Below are 13,273 nucleotides of genomic sequence, written 5' to 3'. Positions count from 1 at the left end.
CAACATATTGAACATGTCTTGTACTAGTCTCACGACAACTAGAAACTGATGTCATTTTGCTGTTCATGCAGCTTTCAGCCTCAGTACAATTAAAAACGGATTTTTCCCTTCCAATGTGGTACCTTGCCGTAGTGGATGGGCTTACCTAACTAACAGTGCCACAACTATTGATTGCTCAAGTTGTGTAGTTAAGCACATTGAACAGTATAGATGGTGTAATGTGCTACTCGAACCATAGCCTTCGAATTTCAGATAACCTGTCATTTGTAGCTGACCCCATTTATGTTAAGACACCATCTACTGGTAAAATTTTCATTAACTTTTTTTCCCCTATGACTTTTCCCCCTACATCAGTAATATGCTGTTCAACTTTGATGTCATTCTAAGCAGTGGTTCTCTCTCTACAGTCATTTGAAACTGGAATTTTAGTTATGGACACCCTGTATTTCTCCTCCTCCTCCTCCTACTACTACTACTACTACTACTACTATTACTACTATTACTACTGCAACTACCACCACCATCACCACCACCACCACCACCACCACCTCTCTCTTTTACACCTCTTGTCTTGGTCCTGTGCATGGCAGGACTACAATTCAGACACACTCTTCACAAAGTTGACAAACTGACATTGCAGATTTTTCTTAATCATCCTTTTTCAAACAAAGAATGTTTTATGTTTATAAACACAAGTGGAGCAAAGTATTGCACATTAGGATATAAAAGAACCAAAATAAACAGTGTAAACAAATTTTTGCGTTTCAGAGTCAGAAACAATTACCAACTTTGTGAAGACAACACCTATGAGTTTCTGCTGAAAATCCTGACCCCAATGCTTCCACCAAAGTTTTTCATCTTCTTCAGTCCCAATAATTTAAAATGTTTGTAATCACTGCGTATTTGATCATCTTCTGATTATGAAATGTCACTTCTACTAGACAAAGGTGAGGGAAGAGATATGTTTCAGCCTCATGGAATGAACCGTTCAAAGATTTTACTTGGAAAAATTTATGGAGATCACCAAAAAACCAAGTGCTGAACTATTTGACTCTCTTATGAACATCAGCCTTGGAGCCCATTCTTAGTGACAAAAGCTCATGGGTAATGTTATTCCATCATTCTTACTGAATTTTCAGTTTGACATTTCGACCATTTTTAAGCCATCCAGCTTTTATTTAAATTTCTTGATGTGAATGCTGGGATAGTTCTTTTGAGAGTAATATGCAAATTTTCTTCCCTGTTGCCCAATCTGAGATTGAGCTTCACATTTATTAACATGTTACTCAATAAAAGTTACTTTCTTAGTTACAAATGTTCTCAATTAAGAGAAAGAAATAGTATGTTGTTATAATGTATTATTGCAGTTGTAGGCTGCTGTAACTGTGTTACCATTTTGCTATTGCATATTAAATCAAATTTTATTGTCATCTGAAACAAGGTGAGAGATTTGGAAGTTTGTCTACATATGTAATGTAATGTGATCTTTTATTCATGCTTATCATCATCTTGTCCTGAACAGCTAATTGTTGGATCAACGTGCTTGGGTACAAATAGTCCTTTGCTGACAGGCCGGCGATTTTCTGTGTGCTTAGTTGATGAGAGCACTCAGACCCTGCAGGTAATGGTGATGAGGCCATTACTTCTCTGTGAACGGTTTATTCTTGTTGGTGATCCACAGCAGCTGCCACCAGTTGTGACTTCTTTGAAAGCTAGGTAATACAAATTACATATATGAATATAAATAAAAAGGTAGGATTTTTTAAATATCTTGTTAAAATGCAATAGACTTGTGTCTGAAAAGCATTCATGACTGTCTTTTGAATACTTCGTTAACGTAGAACATAATGATTATACTTGTACTTAGTACTCTGTATGTAATCATAAATATAATTGATGTGTAGTAGTTTTCTTCTTCTTGAGAGTGGTAATCAGTATTATGTATAAGATGACTGGATTTTTCTTTGTCCAGAATAGTGAGAAATTGTATTTTGTAATGGTACCCTAATTGGATAAACAGTGATTTGTAAAAAAAGAGAGTGCGACTAAAGGAATTTGCAAATAGAAATTGGCTGTTATTCAGTGGAAGGAGTGAAAGACAGAAAAATTATACCAGTGGAATACTGTGGGGGAGCTGGTGGTAACAGGTCTAACATGTCGCAAGGGAAATTTATCTACAGGCATTACATGTAAGTGTCAAGAAAAATCTCAAATGGCTGAACTTTCGTGAGAAGAGTGTAGAGAACAGCAAAAATACATTAAGTAGTAAAAGTAAATATAAAAAAAATTATTCTGGTACTTCACGATAATCGTCACAGTCCATGTGACTTACGGCTGCGACAAATTTTATCAGAATCAGTCAACACACTAACTGTATCTCAGCAGTTCACTACAGATGTATTTGTGCACTCCATTGGAATATATCTTAAATGGTAAACATAAAATAAACAAGACTGGTGCTGCAATGTTTATACCTACTAAATGTGTGTGTCTTCAGTGTAGAACCCAGTTGTATCCACGCAAGTCTGTAAACAGTAGTTAACTGCTTGACCACTGTCAATGAGTTGATTGAGTTTGATGAAACTTGTTACAGTGTAAGCACACACTTCTAGGTCAAAAAATAGTTTCACACTAATTTCTTTAAAAAAAAAAAAAAAAGAGAAGTCATCATCTTTTTTTTGTTTGTATTTAGTGATGGCAGAACTTAAATATCTATTTTTGATGAGGAAAAATTATTCTAAGAAATGATAGCATGTTCAGAAAGTAAATTCTTTCTTCTTTTTATATATTGAATATTGGCATCACATTGATGAAGTGTGGATGTGCATGGCAACCAAACACCCCCATGAGATAGATGCTATTTGCGGTGAATTCGTTGGATGTTTGGGTTAATGAGTGCTGGAAAGTTGGGATTTGTTTTCCATGTAGCTTTTGTGAAACTGTCAGTGTGAAATTTAAGGTATACTTAGCTACTGCTTAAGTGTCAGTCAGATTATGTTTCATTCTGACATCTCAGTCACACTCTTCAATACAAAATCATAGCAATCTGTTAATTTTTCTGAAAAGTTTTTACTCTAGTTTTTCTTTGAGCCATGTTTGTCAAAAATTAATGGTTACTGGAAATGAAAGTTTTTGTCAAAGTTCCTTGCTCACCTCAATAGTGAAATCTTTGATTAAAAAATTATTCACCGTATGTTGACTTCAACAAACATTTCATTAGCTGTGTCAATGCTGATGTTGTGGTACACTTGGTTCTTAAGACATGAAGTTGATTCTGTGTAGACCCTTCAATATAAATTTCGTGGCTATTTCTCCAGAGAAACCAAAATTAATGGACGTAATTGAATTTTACTACCTGTTAAAGACAGTATGTTTCCCAACTATTGTTCATGGGTACACAACACAATCATAGAAAATATCTTCTTATATTGTTCTTGGATAGGTAAGAAATCAACTCACCAAGCAGCTGCAGGAGAACACACATTTGAAGGTATTTAAGTCTGCAAGCTTTCAGAGCCTATGGTTCCTTCCTCCGGCAGAAGGGGTGAAGCAGAAGGAAGAGGGGTGAAGGAAAAGGACTGTTGAGGCTTAGGAAAAGGAGTAGATGTCAGAAAAGTCGGCCAGAACTCCAGGTCAGGGGAGAGTTAATGTACAGGATAAGAAGGAAAGATTTGTGGTTGAGGACTGTACCAGACAAGATTTGAAAACTTGAGAACATAAAGGCAGAAGGCAGGACAATACGCAAGACAGAGATAACTGCCAGAACATACTGCAAAAATTAATAAGAGGGGAAAGCTAAGTACATTGTAGGTGATATGGGTGCGAGCAGGCGGTGAAAAATAGATAGATCAGAAAATGAAAGACAGAAAACTAAAAGAGACTGAAAACATGAATAGTTACTGTAAAGAAATGCTGAAACTGAAGAAATAAATGTAAATTAAGGCCAAGTGGATGACAAGAACCAAGGACACATTGTAGTACCAGTTTCCACCCGGTGTCTGTAGAAAGAATCCAGATGGCACATCTGGTGGAACAGGCACCAAGGTCATGACTGTCATGTTGTAGAGAATGCTTTGCAACAGGATACTGATGTTGCCAGTTTACACCCTCTGCCTATTCATTGCAGAACAGTGCTGACGTAGCAGCTCATATATGATGTGTCGTTTCACAGGTGACCCTCCCTTTGGTAGTATATGTTAGGCCAGTTACGGGGCTGGTATAGGTGGTGGTAGGAGGGTGAGTAGGGCAAGTCACAGGGGTAGGAGTCATTGGATAGGGAGATGGGTGCAGAGAGAGCATAGTATTTGAAAGGATATTGCGGAGATGGGGAGGGCGACGGAAACCTATTCTAAGTGTGGTGGGCAAAGTGTCAGAGAGAATGGACCTTGTTTCAGGGCATGATTTTGGAAGCCATAGCCTTGTCAGAATGGATGATTAATACATTCATGACAAGGATAATACTGAGTGACAAGAAGTGTGCCCCTAAGTTGTTTGTTCGAGGGATGAGTAGTAGCAATAGCTCGAAAACTTGTGTGAAAGCTGTTTTCTGTTATATGTCTCTGAGCTCAGTGCTTCGGTCTGCTTTGGGTCGGTGGTTGCCCTTTCCTTATTATATGAATAAAGTTTGAGTATTTTAACAAACAACACTCAATGATAGCAAGAGTGCTTAATGTCAGCCTTCTTAAGGAACACTCTTGGAGGAGGAAGAGACATTGTAGACATCATTAAAAGTCCTGCACCACTACATGTACAGGTATACAGGTTGTCAAGTAACACAGATTCCACCTCCAGACAATGATACTGGTATTGTTGTAGAATGACATAGTTCCACATGGCACTGAAATGGCTAATCAACTTGAGTCTAGACAATTTGCGTCTCTTACCATGCTCTTGCTCTTAGCATGAGCAAGAAGCTTATGTATATCACATACATTGTGTGTAGTTACTTGTTTGAAGTATCTAATTGGAGGTAATATATACATGTAGCATGATTATGTTCAACTTGTCACATTTGGCTTGTATTTCTGATTTACTTTACTTCTTTTATTTATACATTTGTACATTATTATGTTGTGTGATTGAAGTGATGAAGGTCAAAGTTGTTGGTAGGGACTTAGCGGGTTTATACAGTATGCAAGATCTGTTTGTTAGCATTGGATGTATAATTATTAAATTCAGACATACCTTGTGTTTATGTATGAAATACATTTTGTTAGTGACACCCTTAATTTTCTCGTGTTTGTTCTGTTTACTGTGCAGGCAGCTTGGTCTTGATGAGAGTCTGTTTACTCGACTGGATGGACTGGGAGCAACAGTAATACTTGACTTGCAATATCGTATGAATCGTGCCATTGTAAAACTTGCCAATCACTTGGCATATGGTGGTCGGTTACGCTGTGCAAATGCGGATATTGCAAATGCAACTCTGCGTGTTGAGAATATACAGGTTTGGACTTAACAGTTTTAAATAAGTGGACCATGAAACTTGGTTACTGGTAAATAATGATCCTCATAATACACGACCAACATTTCGTTAAAGATCTTATTGGTTTATGTACCCTGATTTGATAAACGACACAAAAATCATTTGAGTGTCCACCTGATAATGTTGAAGTTCATTACTTAATTGGTTTGATTTATAATTAACCCTTGACTAGGTGCACTAAGTTTCCATTAGTTGAACAGGCGTGCAGTGTATTTTATACCTAATAACATGATTTACATAAACGATTACATACTTTGAAAAAATGGTGTTTATTTTGTGGATACTATTGCTTTAATTGCATGTTTTTATGAACTTTGAACTTTTTTAGAATAGTATTTAAATATTTCATCAAAAGTTAATGCAAAGTGTTTCACTTGAGGTTTACATACTCTGTTTTCCAGTTTAGTACATGTTCCCTAAATTTCAGGCCTCATGAATATAAGCCTCAGTTGAATAAAGAACTTAGTTGTTGCAAGTGTAAGCAACTATCACGTGTTTCTTACAAACTAACTTTTTACATGTATTAAGTGTAATGATTGTTGATACATCTTTTGTTCAGCTGCAAGTTAAACACCTCCCATGTTTCTTGTTTGCTTATCCTTGAGAAGTGGACTAACATACGTCTTCCTTTTCCGAGGGCTGAAATGTCACCATCCAAGCACATTATTTTGGATCTTTCATCAGTGGCATTGCCAGAGCCTTAAAAAAAATGTTCTTACATAATCTTTATTACAAATAAAAAAATCTGTGCATTGATTCCTGCTACGTTCATGAAGTAGAAAAAGAAACACATTAGTCATTGCTTCTCTTTCACGTCATACGTGCATACATACATACGTGCATACATACATACATACATACATACATACATACATACATGTATGTTATTGCTGTCCCCAATGAATGAACTATCAAAACTTTATGATAAAACAAAGAAGCCTCAGATGATAATGGGGTTCCAACATGACATGTTCCAATTTCTAGTTTCAGAGTCAGGAGACGGGAGCATCACTATGTCACTTTGCTTTTTTGAGGTCTGATAGCGGCCATGTTCTTGTTTTCCACAGTATACTTCCAAGTTACTTGTAAAAACTGTTTTTGAGCCACAGATAGCTGAGAACAAACAGCTGCAAGAAAGGACGAGTGCCAGCAAATTTGTCTATTTTTCTTCTTTCAGCTCATGTTTCTTTGTCATCAAATCACATACATGAGAGTAAAAACAAAAATCTCTTGTAATTTACACGTTCTTTTAGAACTTGCAGTTTTCTTCCATCTGATTTCCACAACTCAAGTGTGTTAGTGCAATGTCCTTTATTCCAATCAATTATCAGGGTGTAAATGCAGATAAGGAAAAAAAAATCCCAGATTTTCCACTTAAAAATACACTTTCTCCCCAGGTCAAAATACACATTTTCTGTGGTAAGTGGCAGTATACGATCCCTTGGAGCTGTAAAACTAATCAGTCCTTTGAATGGTAAATGTTTTATACACTGGTATATGACTTCCCAGTACTTGAGGAAACAAAACCCAAAAATAAAACAATGCGTCTAGGAAAGATCTTTGATGCACAGCAACATGTACACTGATATTCTCGTATTTTGAAAGTATGAATATGAATTCCACCAAACACAGCATGTTAGTTTCTGAAGCATTGAAATTGAGACGCACTTTTGTCAGCTAATCTTAGCTCACATCACGTTATCTCACCAGCCAATGACAGCAGATATTTAGAGCATAGGACACGTGATGTAGTGAGCCAATAGCAACATCACTGTTAAGTAGTGCAATCACACAAATAGGAAAAGTTATAGTGTAGCTACAAGAGAAGCTAAGCTTTCACATATATTAGCTGTCTTTTTTGCATGTGTTACTCTTCAAGATATATTAAAAACAAATACACCTTTAAAATTTTAAATAATTACTGTCGTGTGGCCATAATTACGTTGGAAACCTTTCCACATGAACAACCTGAGGTTATATAACAGCTCCGCCAATGTACTTCCCCTATATAACCTGTGTACACAATACTACTGTCATCTGTTCATGTGTGTATCACAATCCCATGACTCTCTTTCACCTCAGTTTATTCTACAGATATAACCCCCCCCCCCCCCTCCACACACACACACACACACACACACACACACACACACACACACTTCATGCAAGAAACAATATCCAAAACTGCATTGGTGAGATAAGCAGAAAAGTTCTTGATCTGATACATGAAGTTCTCCACGCAAAATATTTTACACTTGAGTTTTGATTGATTTAATTCTGTTCACTATGATCCTTACTTATCTTATTGCAAGGAATCTGGAATTGTTATGGGACTGAAAGTAACACGTGGGCCAACAAAGGAGAGAGAATGCAGAAACAGCTGGTGATTTAGAAACTATACCAAAAGCAGTGTCAGCGTAGGCCCAGGTCCATCTTACTATGCTTGAGTCATTAGGTAGAAAATTTATCACCATAATCATTTTACTTGTTCAGTATTGTGAAAATGATGTAGCTATTCACCATACAGTAGAGATGTGAGTCGCAGACAGACACAAGAAAATGACTGCTGAACAAGAAAGCGTTCAGCCAAAAGGCTGTCTTTTGAAATAGACAAAACACACACACACACACACACACACACACACACACACAAACACAAACACACACACACACAATGACCACTGCCTCTGGCCACTGAGGCCAGACTGTGAACAACTGTGAATGATGGGAGAAGCAGTGTGGGTGATTAGGAGACACTGATGCTGAGGTGTAGGGATATCAGGGAAGGGGGGAGGATGGTAAAATGCTGCTTGTGGGACTACACAGGAATGTAGTGAGGTGAGAGTAGAGCAGCTAGGTGCAGTCGGGAGGATGGATGGTGAGCAGGAAGGGAGAGAGATGCTGTATCCAGGAAGTGTGGAACAAAGAAGACTGGAGGCATAAGTGGAAAAACAAGTTTAATCTCCCAACTGAAGTTCACACAAGATCTGAATACACATACTGTCAGACGGAATTGTACACTGAGTCCTTGACACAGTCGTACAACACTGTCACTTCAAGTCTGTATGTGTGTGTAGTTACAAGCAGTGAGTCCAAACACTTCTGGAGACTGCAGTCTGACGTCTCAGTGCCATCCGCAGAGGTGCATTTGTTTTTAACTAGCCCAGGCCTGCAGGAGTACACAGGCTACCGGTGAGCCTGCAGTGCATGGTATGGCATAGCGTGATTGGCTTGTAGTCGGTAGGTTGCTAAATTCTGTATGTATGCCAGGTGGCATTGCTGGGATTGCCATAGAAGCAGCCTAGTGGTGGTCATGCCTGCGCTGTTAAGCAGCGGTGGTGCTGCCACCTATTGCCTGTGAGCTGAACTCCATATGATTCCTGGCCCCAAAACGCTGTGCGCTGTGGCGTGGTCATTGGTGATACTGCAGGAGAAGTAAAAAAACTGTAGGTGTGTTGGTGGAATAAAAGGCTGTGTAGTGCTGGAGTAGGAACAGGGAAGCTGATTGTGAGTGAAGGACAGTGACTAACAGAGGATGAGGCCAGAGAGTTACGGTAATGTAGGATATATCACAGGGAGAGTTCTTGCCTGCGCAGTTCAGAAAAGCTGTTAGTAGGAAGGATCCAGTTGGCACATGTGAAGCGTTTCCAGCAGCTAGGTGGTCCAGCTGTTTCTTGGCTGTAGTTTGTCAGTGGCCACTCATGCAGAGAGCTAGCTGGTTGGTTGTCGCACCCATGTTGAATGCTGCACAGTGATTGCAGTTTAGCTTGTAGATCACATTACTGCTTTCACAGATAGCCCTGCCTTTGACAGGATAAGTGATGCTTGTGCTTGGATTGGAGATGGTGTTGATGACAGGATGTATGAGACAGGTCTTGCATCTAGATGAGTTACAGGGATTTGAGGCATGAGGCAGGGGCGGGGTGTAAGGGGTTTGGAGCGGAGGTGGAGTAGGGGTGGACAAGGATATTGTAGTATCACTGTGGAAGGGGTGGAAGGGTAGGTGTGACATTCTTCATTTCAGGACATGACGAGAGATTGTCAAAACACTGGCAGAGAATGTGATTCAGTTGCTCCAGTCATTAGGCAAATGTTTCTTTGTGGCCAGACAATGAGACTCTTGTAGGCAAGAGAATATGTTTCTGTATAGGGTTGGGAGGGTAGATATGGTCTGCGAAGGCCTCAGTAAGAACCTTTGTGTATTTTGTGGAGGACTGCTTGTCACTACAGCGACGGCCAAGGGTGGCTAGGCTGTATGGAAGGGACTTCTTGGCATTGAATGGATGACAGCTGTAAAACTGGAGAAACTGTACTGTGCTGCCTTTGGTTTGTAGGTTTGATATGGACAGAGGTACTGATGTAGCCATCTTACAGGTGGAGGTCAACATCAAGGAAGGTGGCTTGTTGGATTGAGGAGGACCATGGGGGAGAAACTGTTGAGATTGTGGAAGAATGTGGATAGGGTGTCCTCACCCTCAGTCCAGATCATGAAGATGTCATCAGTGAATCTGAACCAGGCAAGAGGTTGGTATCCTTGGTGGTGAGGAAGTATTCCTCTAGGTGATCCATGAATAGGTTGGCATAGGATGGTATCTTGCAAGTGCACAGTGTCATACCATGGATTTGTTTGTAGGCAATGCCTTCAAAGGTGAAGTAGTTGTGGGTGAGGATAAAGTTCGTCGTGTTGGCAAGAATGGAGCTTATAGATTAGGAGTCCATTGGACATTGGGAAGGATAGTGTTCAATACCAGCAAAGTCATGAACATTAGGGATGTTAATGAAAAGGAAGGTGCCATCAGTATTCATGAGCAGAGCGCCGTGTGGTAGAGGAACATTAACTGTCTTTTATGTAGGAGGGTAGGTCGCAAGTAATATGCTGAAGATGTTGGTCTGTGAGAGCAGAGATACTTTCAGTGGAGGCACAGTAACCAGCCGCAATAGGGCATCCTGGATAGTTGGGTTTATGGACTTCAGGAAGCATGTAGAAGGTGGAAATGTAGAAATGAGGAGAGAGGCAAAAACAGGAAAGAGGTTCTGGAATGGGCTTAAGGATTTGAGGAGAGACTAGAGATCCTCTGGATGTGTGGAATTATGTCACTGAGTCAGGATTTGTAGGTGGACGAATCTGACCTTGGAGAGTCCTGCCAGATAATGCTTTCAGTTCAAAAAAACAGTGGTGAAGCATTTGTCAGCAGGTAGGATCTGAAGGTCGGGATCAGTTTTTAGGTGATGGGTTGCAGTTATTTCTGCAGATGTAAGGTTAGCATGCATGTTTAGCGATGTGGGAAATGATGGTGAGGCAAGGTTCAAGGTTAAGAAGTTCTGGAATGTTAAGAGGGGGTAATTTGTGGGCAGGGGGAATGGATCTCGGTTGGATGGAGGAGTGAACTGAGTCAGGCAGAGTTCAATATTGGTTTTGTGTTGAGTCTGATTGGTAGGGTTGGTGGCAAAAATGTATTCCCTTTGTGGGGCCTGGTAGAAGGAGAGAAGGTGTTTAACAGGTCAAGCATGATTAAATTTGGAAGTGAGACAGAAGATAAGGCCTTTGGAAAGGGCTGATACCTCTGTGGGACTAAAGCTTTTGGCAGAAAGGTTTGTGACTGTGTTTAGGATCTGTTTAGGTTTTGGATTGTTTATGGTGGTGGGAGGGAGTTAGAGGATGTGGTAAATGTAGTAGGTCTGTGAGGCAGGATTTGTCAGCTATTAGGGATTATAGGGAAGGTTTGAAGGCTGTTGTAGAGGTGGTGGACAGTGGTAGTCATAGACAGTAATAGGAAATGAGCAGGCTGGAGAAATTGTTGAGGTGGAATGGTGTGTGCACTCCAGTTCATGGGCCACTAGTGAAAGGTGAAAACAAACAGAAATAAATGTGAAAACACAATGAGGTAAAAATAAAAAAAATAAAAAAAAGACAATAATGTAGGTTGCAAGTCAGTGGCTGGAAATGTATGAAGGAGGTAGCAGCAGATGTGACTGGATTAGGTGAGTTTAGCAAGTGCGAACTGGAATAGGAGAGCAGAAAGAATGGGGAGGGGTTTGGAAGGATGAAGTACAAGTTTGTGTAGCACAGGAAGGTATGGAAAATAACTCGTGAAAATACGCAGTAGTGAAGCAGGAAGAGTGATGAATTGAAGGTCTAGGTTAATGATATCATTGGGTGTATCATAGGACATAAGATGCTGCACCAACAATCAGCACAGTCATGTAATTGTAAGGAAAGGATAGACACTGAATAAAGCAATGTGTTATAAAATAGTAACAAAGGAAAACAGCACTGGGGTACTGGATGAAGATAAAGCCAATAGACAAAATCAAACAATGGAAAAGCCAGGATGGAATAATGACAATATTATGAAAAGGATAGATTGCTGCCCACCATATAGTTGAGACGTTGAGTCGACAGGCACAACAAAAAGAGTGCTAAACAAGTAAGGTTTCAGCCAAAAGGCCTTCTTCTAAAGCAGATGAACACACACACACACACACACACACACACACACACACACACACACACACACACACACACACACCGTCTAGCCTCCAAGGATGGACTGGGACTGAGAGCAACTGTACATGATGGGAAAAGCAGTATGGGTAGTGGGGGTAAGGAGGAGACTAAGGTGGGGAGGGATACGAGGGTAGGGGTGGGGGACGGTAAAGTGTTGCTTGTGGGAACATAAGAGGAAGAGGTGGGGAGAGGGTAGGGCAGCTAGGAACAGTTGGAAGTAGAGATAGTAGGCGTAGGGAGGAAAATGGGGGAGGGGGAGAAAAATAAAGATTGTTTGTAGGTTGGTTGAATCCTCTCCACTGAGAGAACCTCTGCTCTTATAGACTAACTCCTTCATCCTATTATCCACGACCTACCCACCTATATAAAAGACACCAATCAGTTCCTTCACTGACACTCTACAGTTCTGTTCCTTTACCACATGGTGCCCTACTCGTCACTATTGATGTCACCTTCGTTTGCACTAACATTCCTAATGTCCATGGCATTGCCACTACTGAACACTGCCCTTCCCAATGCCTGATGGATTCCCAACCTACAACCTTCTTCCTGGTCAACATGACCAACTGTATCCTCACCCACAACTACTTCATCTTTGAAGGCATCACCTGCAAGTCCATGGTTTGACAATGGGCAACCGTAAGACACCATCCTATGCCAACCTATTTGTGGGCCACTGAGAAGAATCCTTCCTAACCATCCCGAATGTCAAATCCCTCACCAGGTTCAGATTCACTGGTGACACCTTTGTGATCTGGATTGTGAGGACACCTTATCCATATTTATGCAGAACCTCAATGCCTCCCCCCATTCTTCACTTCACCTGGTCCTCCTCAACGCAAAAAGCCATTTTCCTTTATGTTGACCTCTACCTGAAAGATGGTTACATCAGTACCTCCATCCATGTGAAACCTACCAACCACCAGCAATACAGCACCTCCACTTCAACAGTTGCCATTTATTCCATACCAAGTAGTCCCTTCCATACAGCCTGGCCACCATAGCCGTCACATGTAGTGATGAGCAGTTCCTCTCAAAAAGTACCAAGGTTCTCACTGAGCCCTTTACAGACAGTATTTACCCTCCCAGTCTTATACAGAAACAGATCTGCCATACCTTCGCTATCCAGTCACCCACTACCTCCAAGAATCCCGCCATCTGGCTACATAGCAGCATTCACCTCACGACTTTGTACCACCCAGCACTGGAGCAACTGAATCACATTTTCTGCCACTGTTTCAACTACCTCTCATCATGTTCTGAAATTACCTACTATCCCT

The 13,273-nt window shown here is 40.4% G+C and overlaps 1 protein-coding gene across 1 annotated transcript in view; it reads left to right on the top strand.

Moving 5' to 3' along the window:
- LOC126100409 (DNA replication ATP-dependent helicase/nuclease DNA2-like) overlaps positions 1-13,273 on the top strand; it is a 176,999-nt gene that overhangs the window by 147,350 nt on the left and 16,376 nt on the right. The window contains exons 15-16 of the mRNA XM_049911003.1: positions 1,523-1,716; positions 5,260-5,446. Of these exons, the coding sequence (XP_049766960.1) occupies positions 1,523-1,716; positions 5,260-5,446 (381 nt within the window). The remainder of the gene's footprint in view (positions 1-1,522; positions 1,717-5,259; positions 5,447-13,273) is intronic.

The sequence above is a fragment of the Schistocerca cancellata genome, chromosome 9, assembly GCF_023864275.1.
Source record: "Schistocerca cancellata isolate TAMUIC-IGC-003103 chromosome 9, iqSchCanc2.1, whole genome shotgun sequence".
Taxonomy (NCBI): domain Eukaryota; kingdom Metazoa; phylum Arthropoda; class Insecta; order Orthoptera; family Acrididae; genus Schistocerca; species Schistocerca cancellata.
The sequence above is the reverse complement of the archived record's forward strand: the minus strand, read 5'-3'. Positions and strand labels throughout refer to the sequence as shown.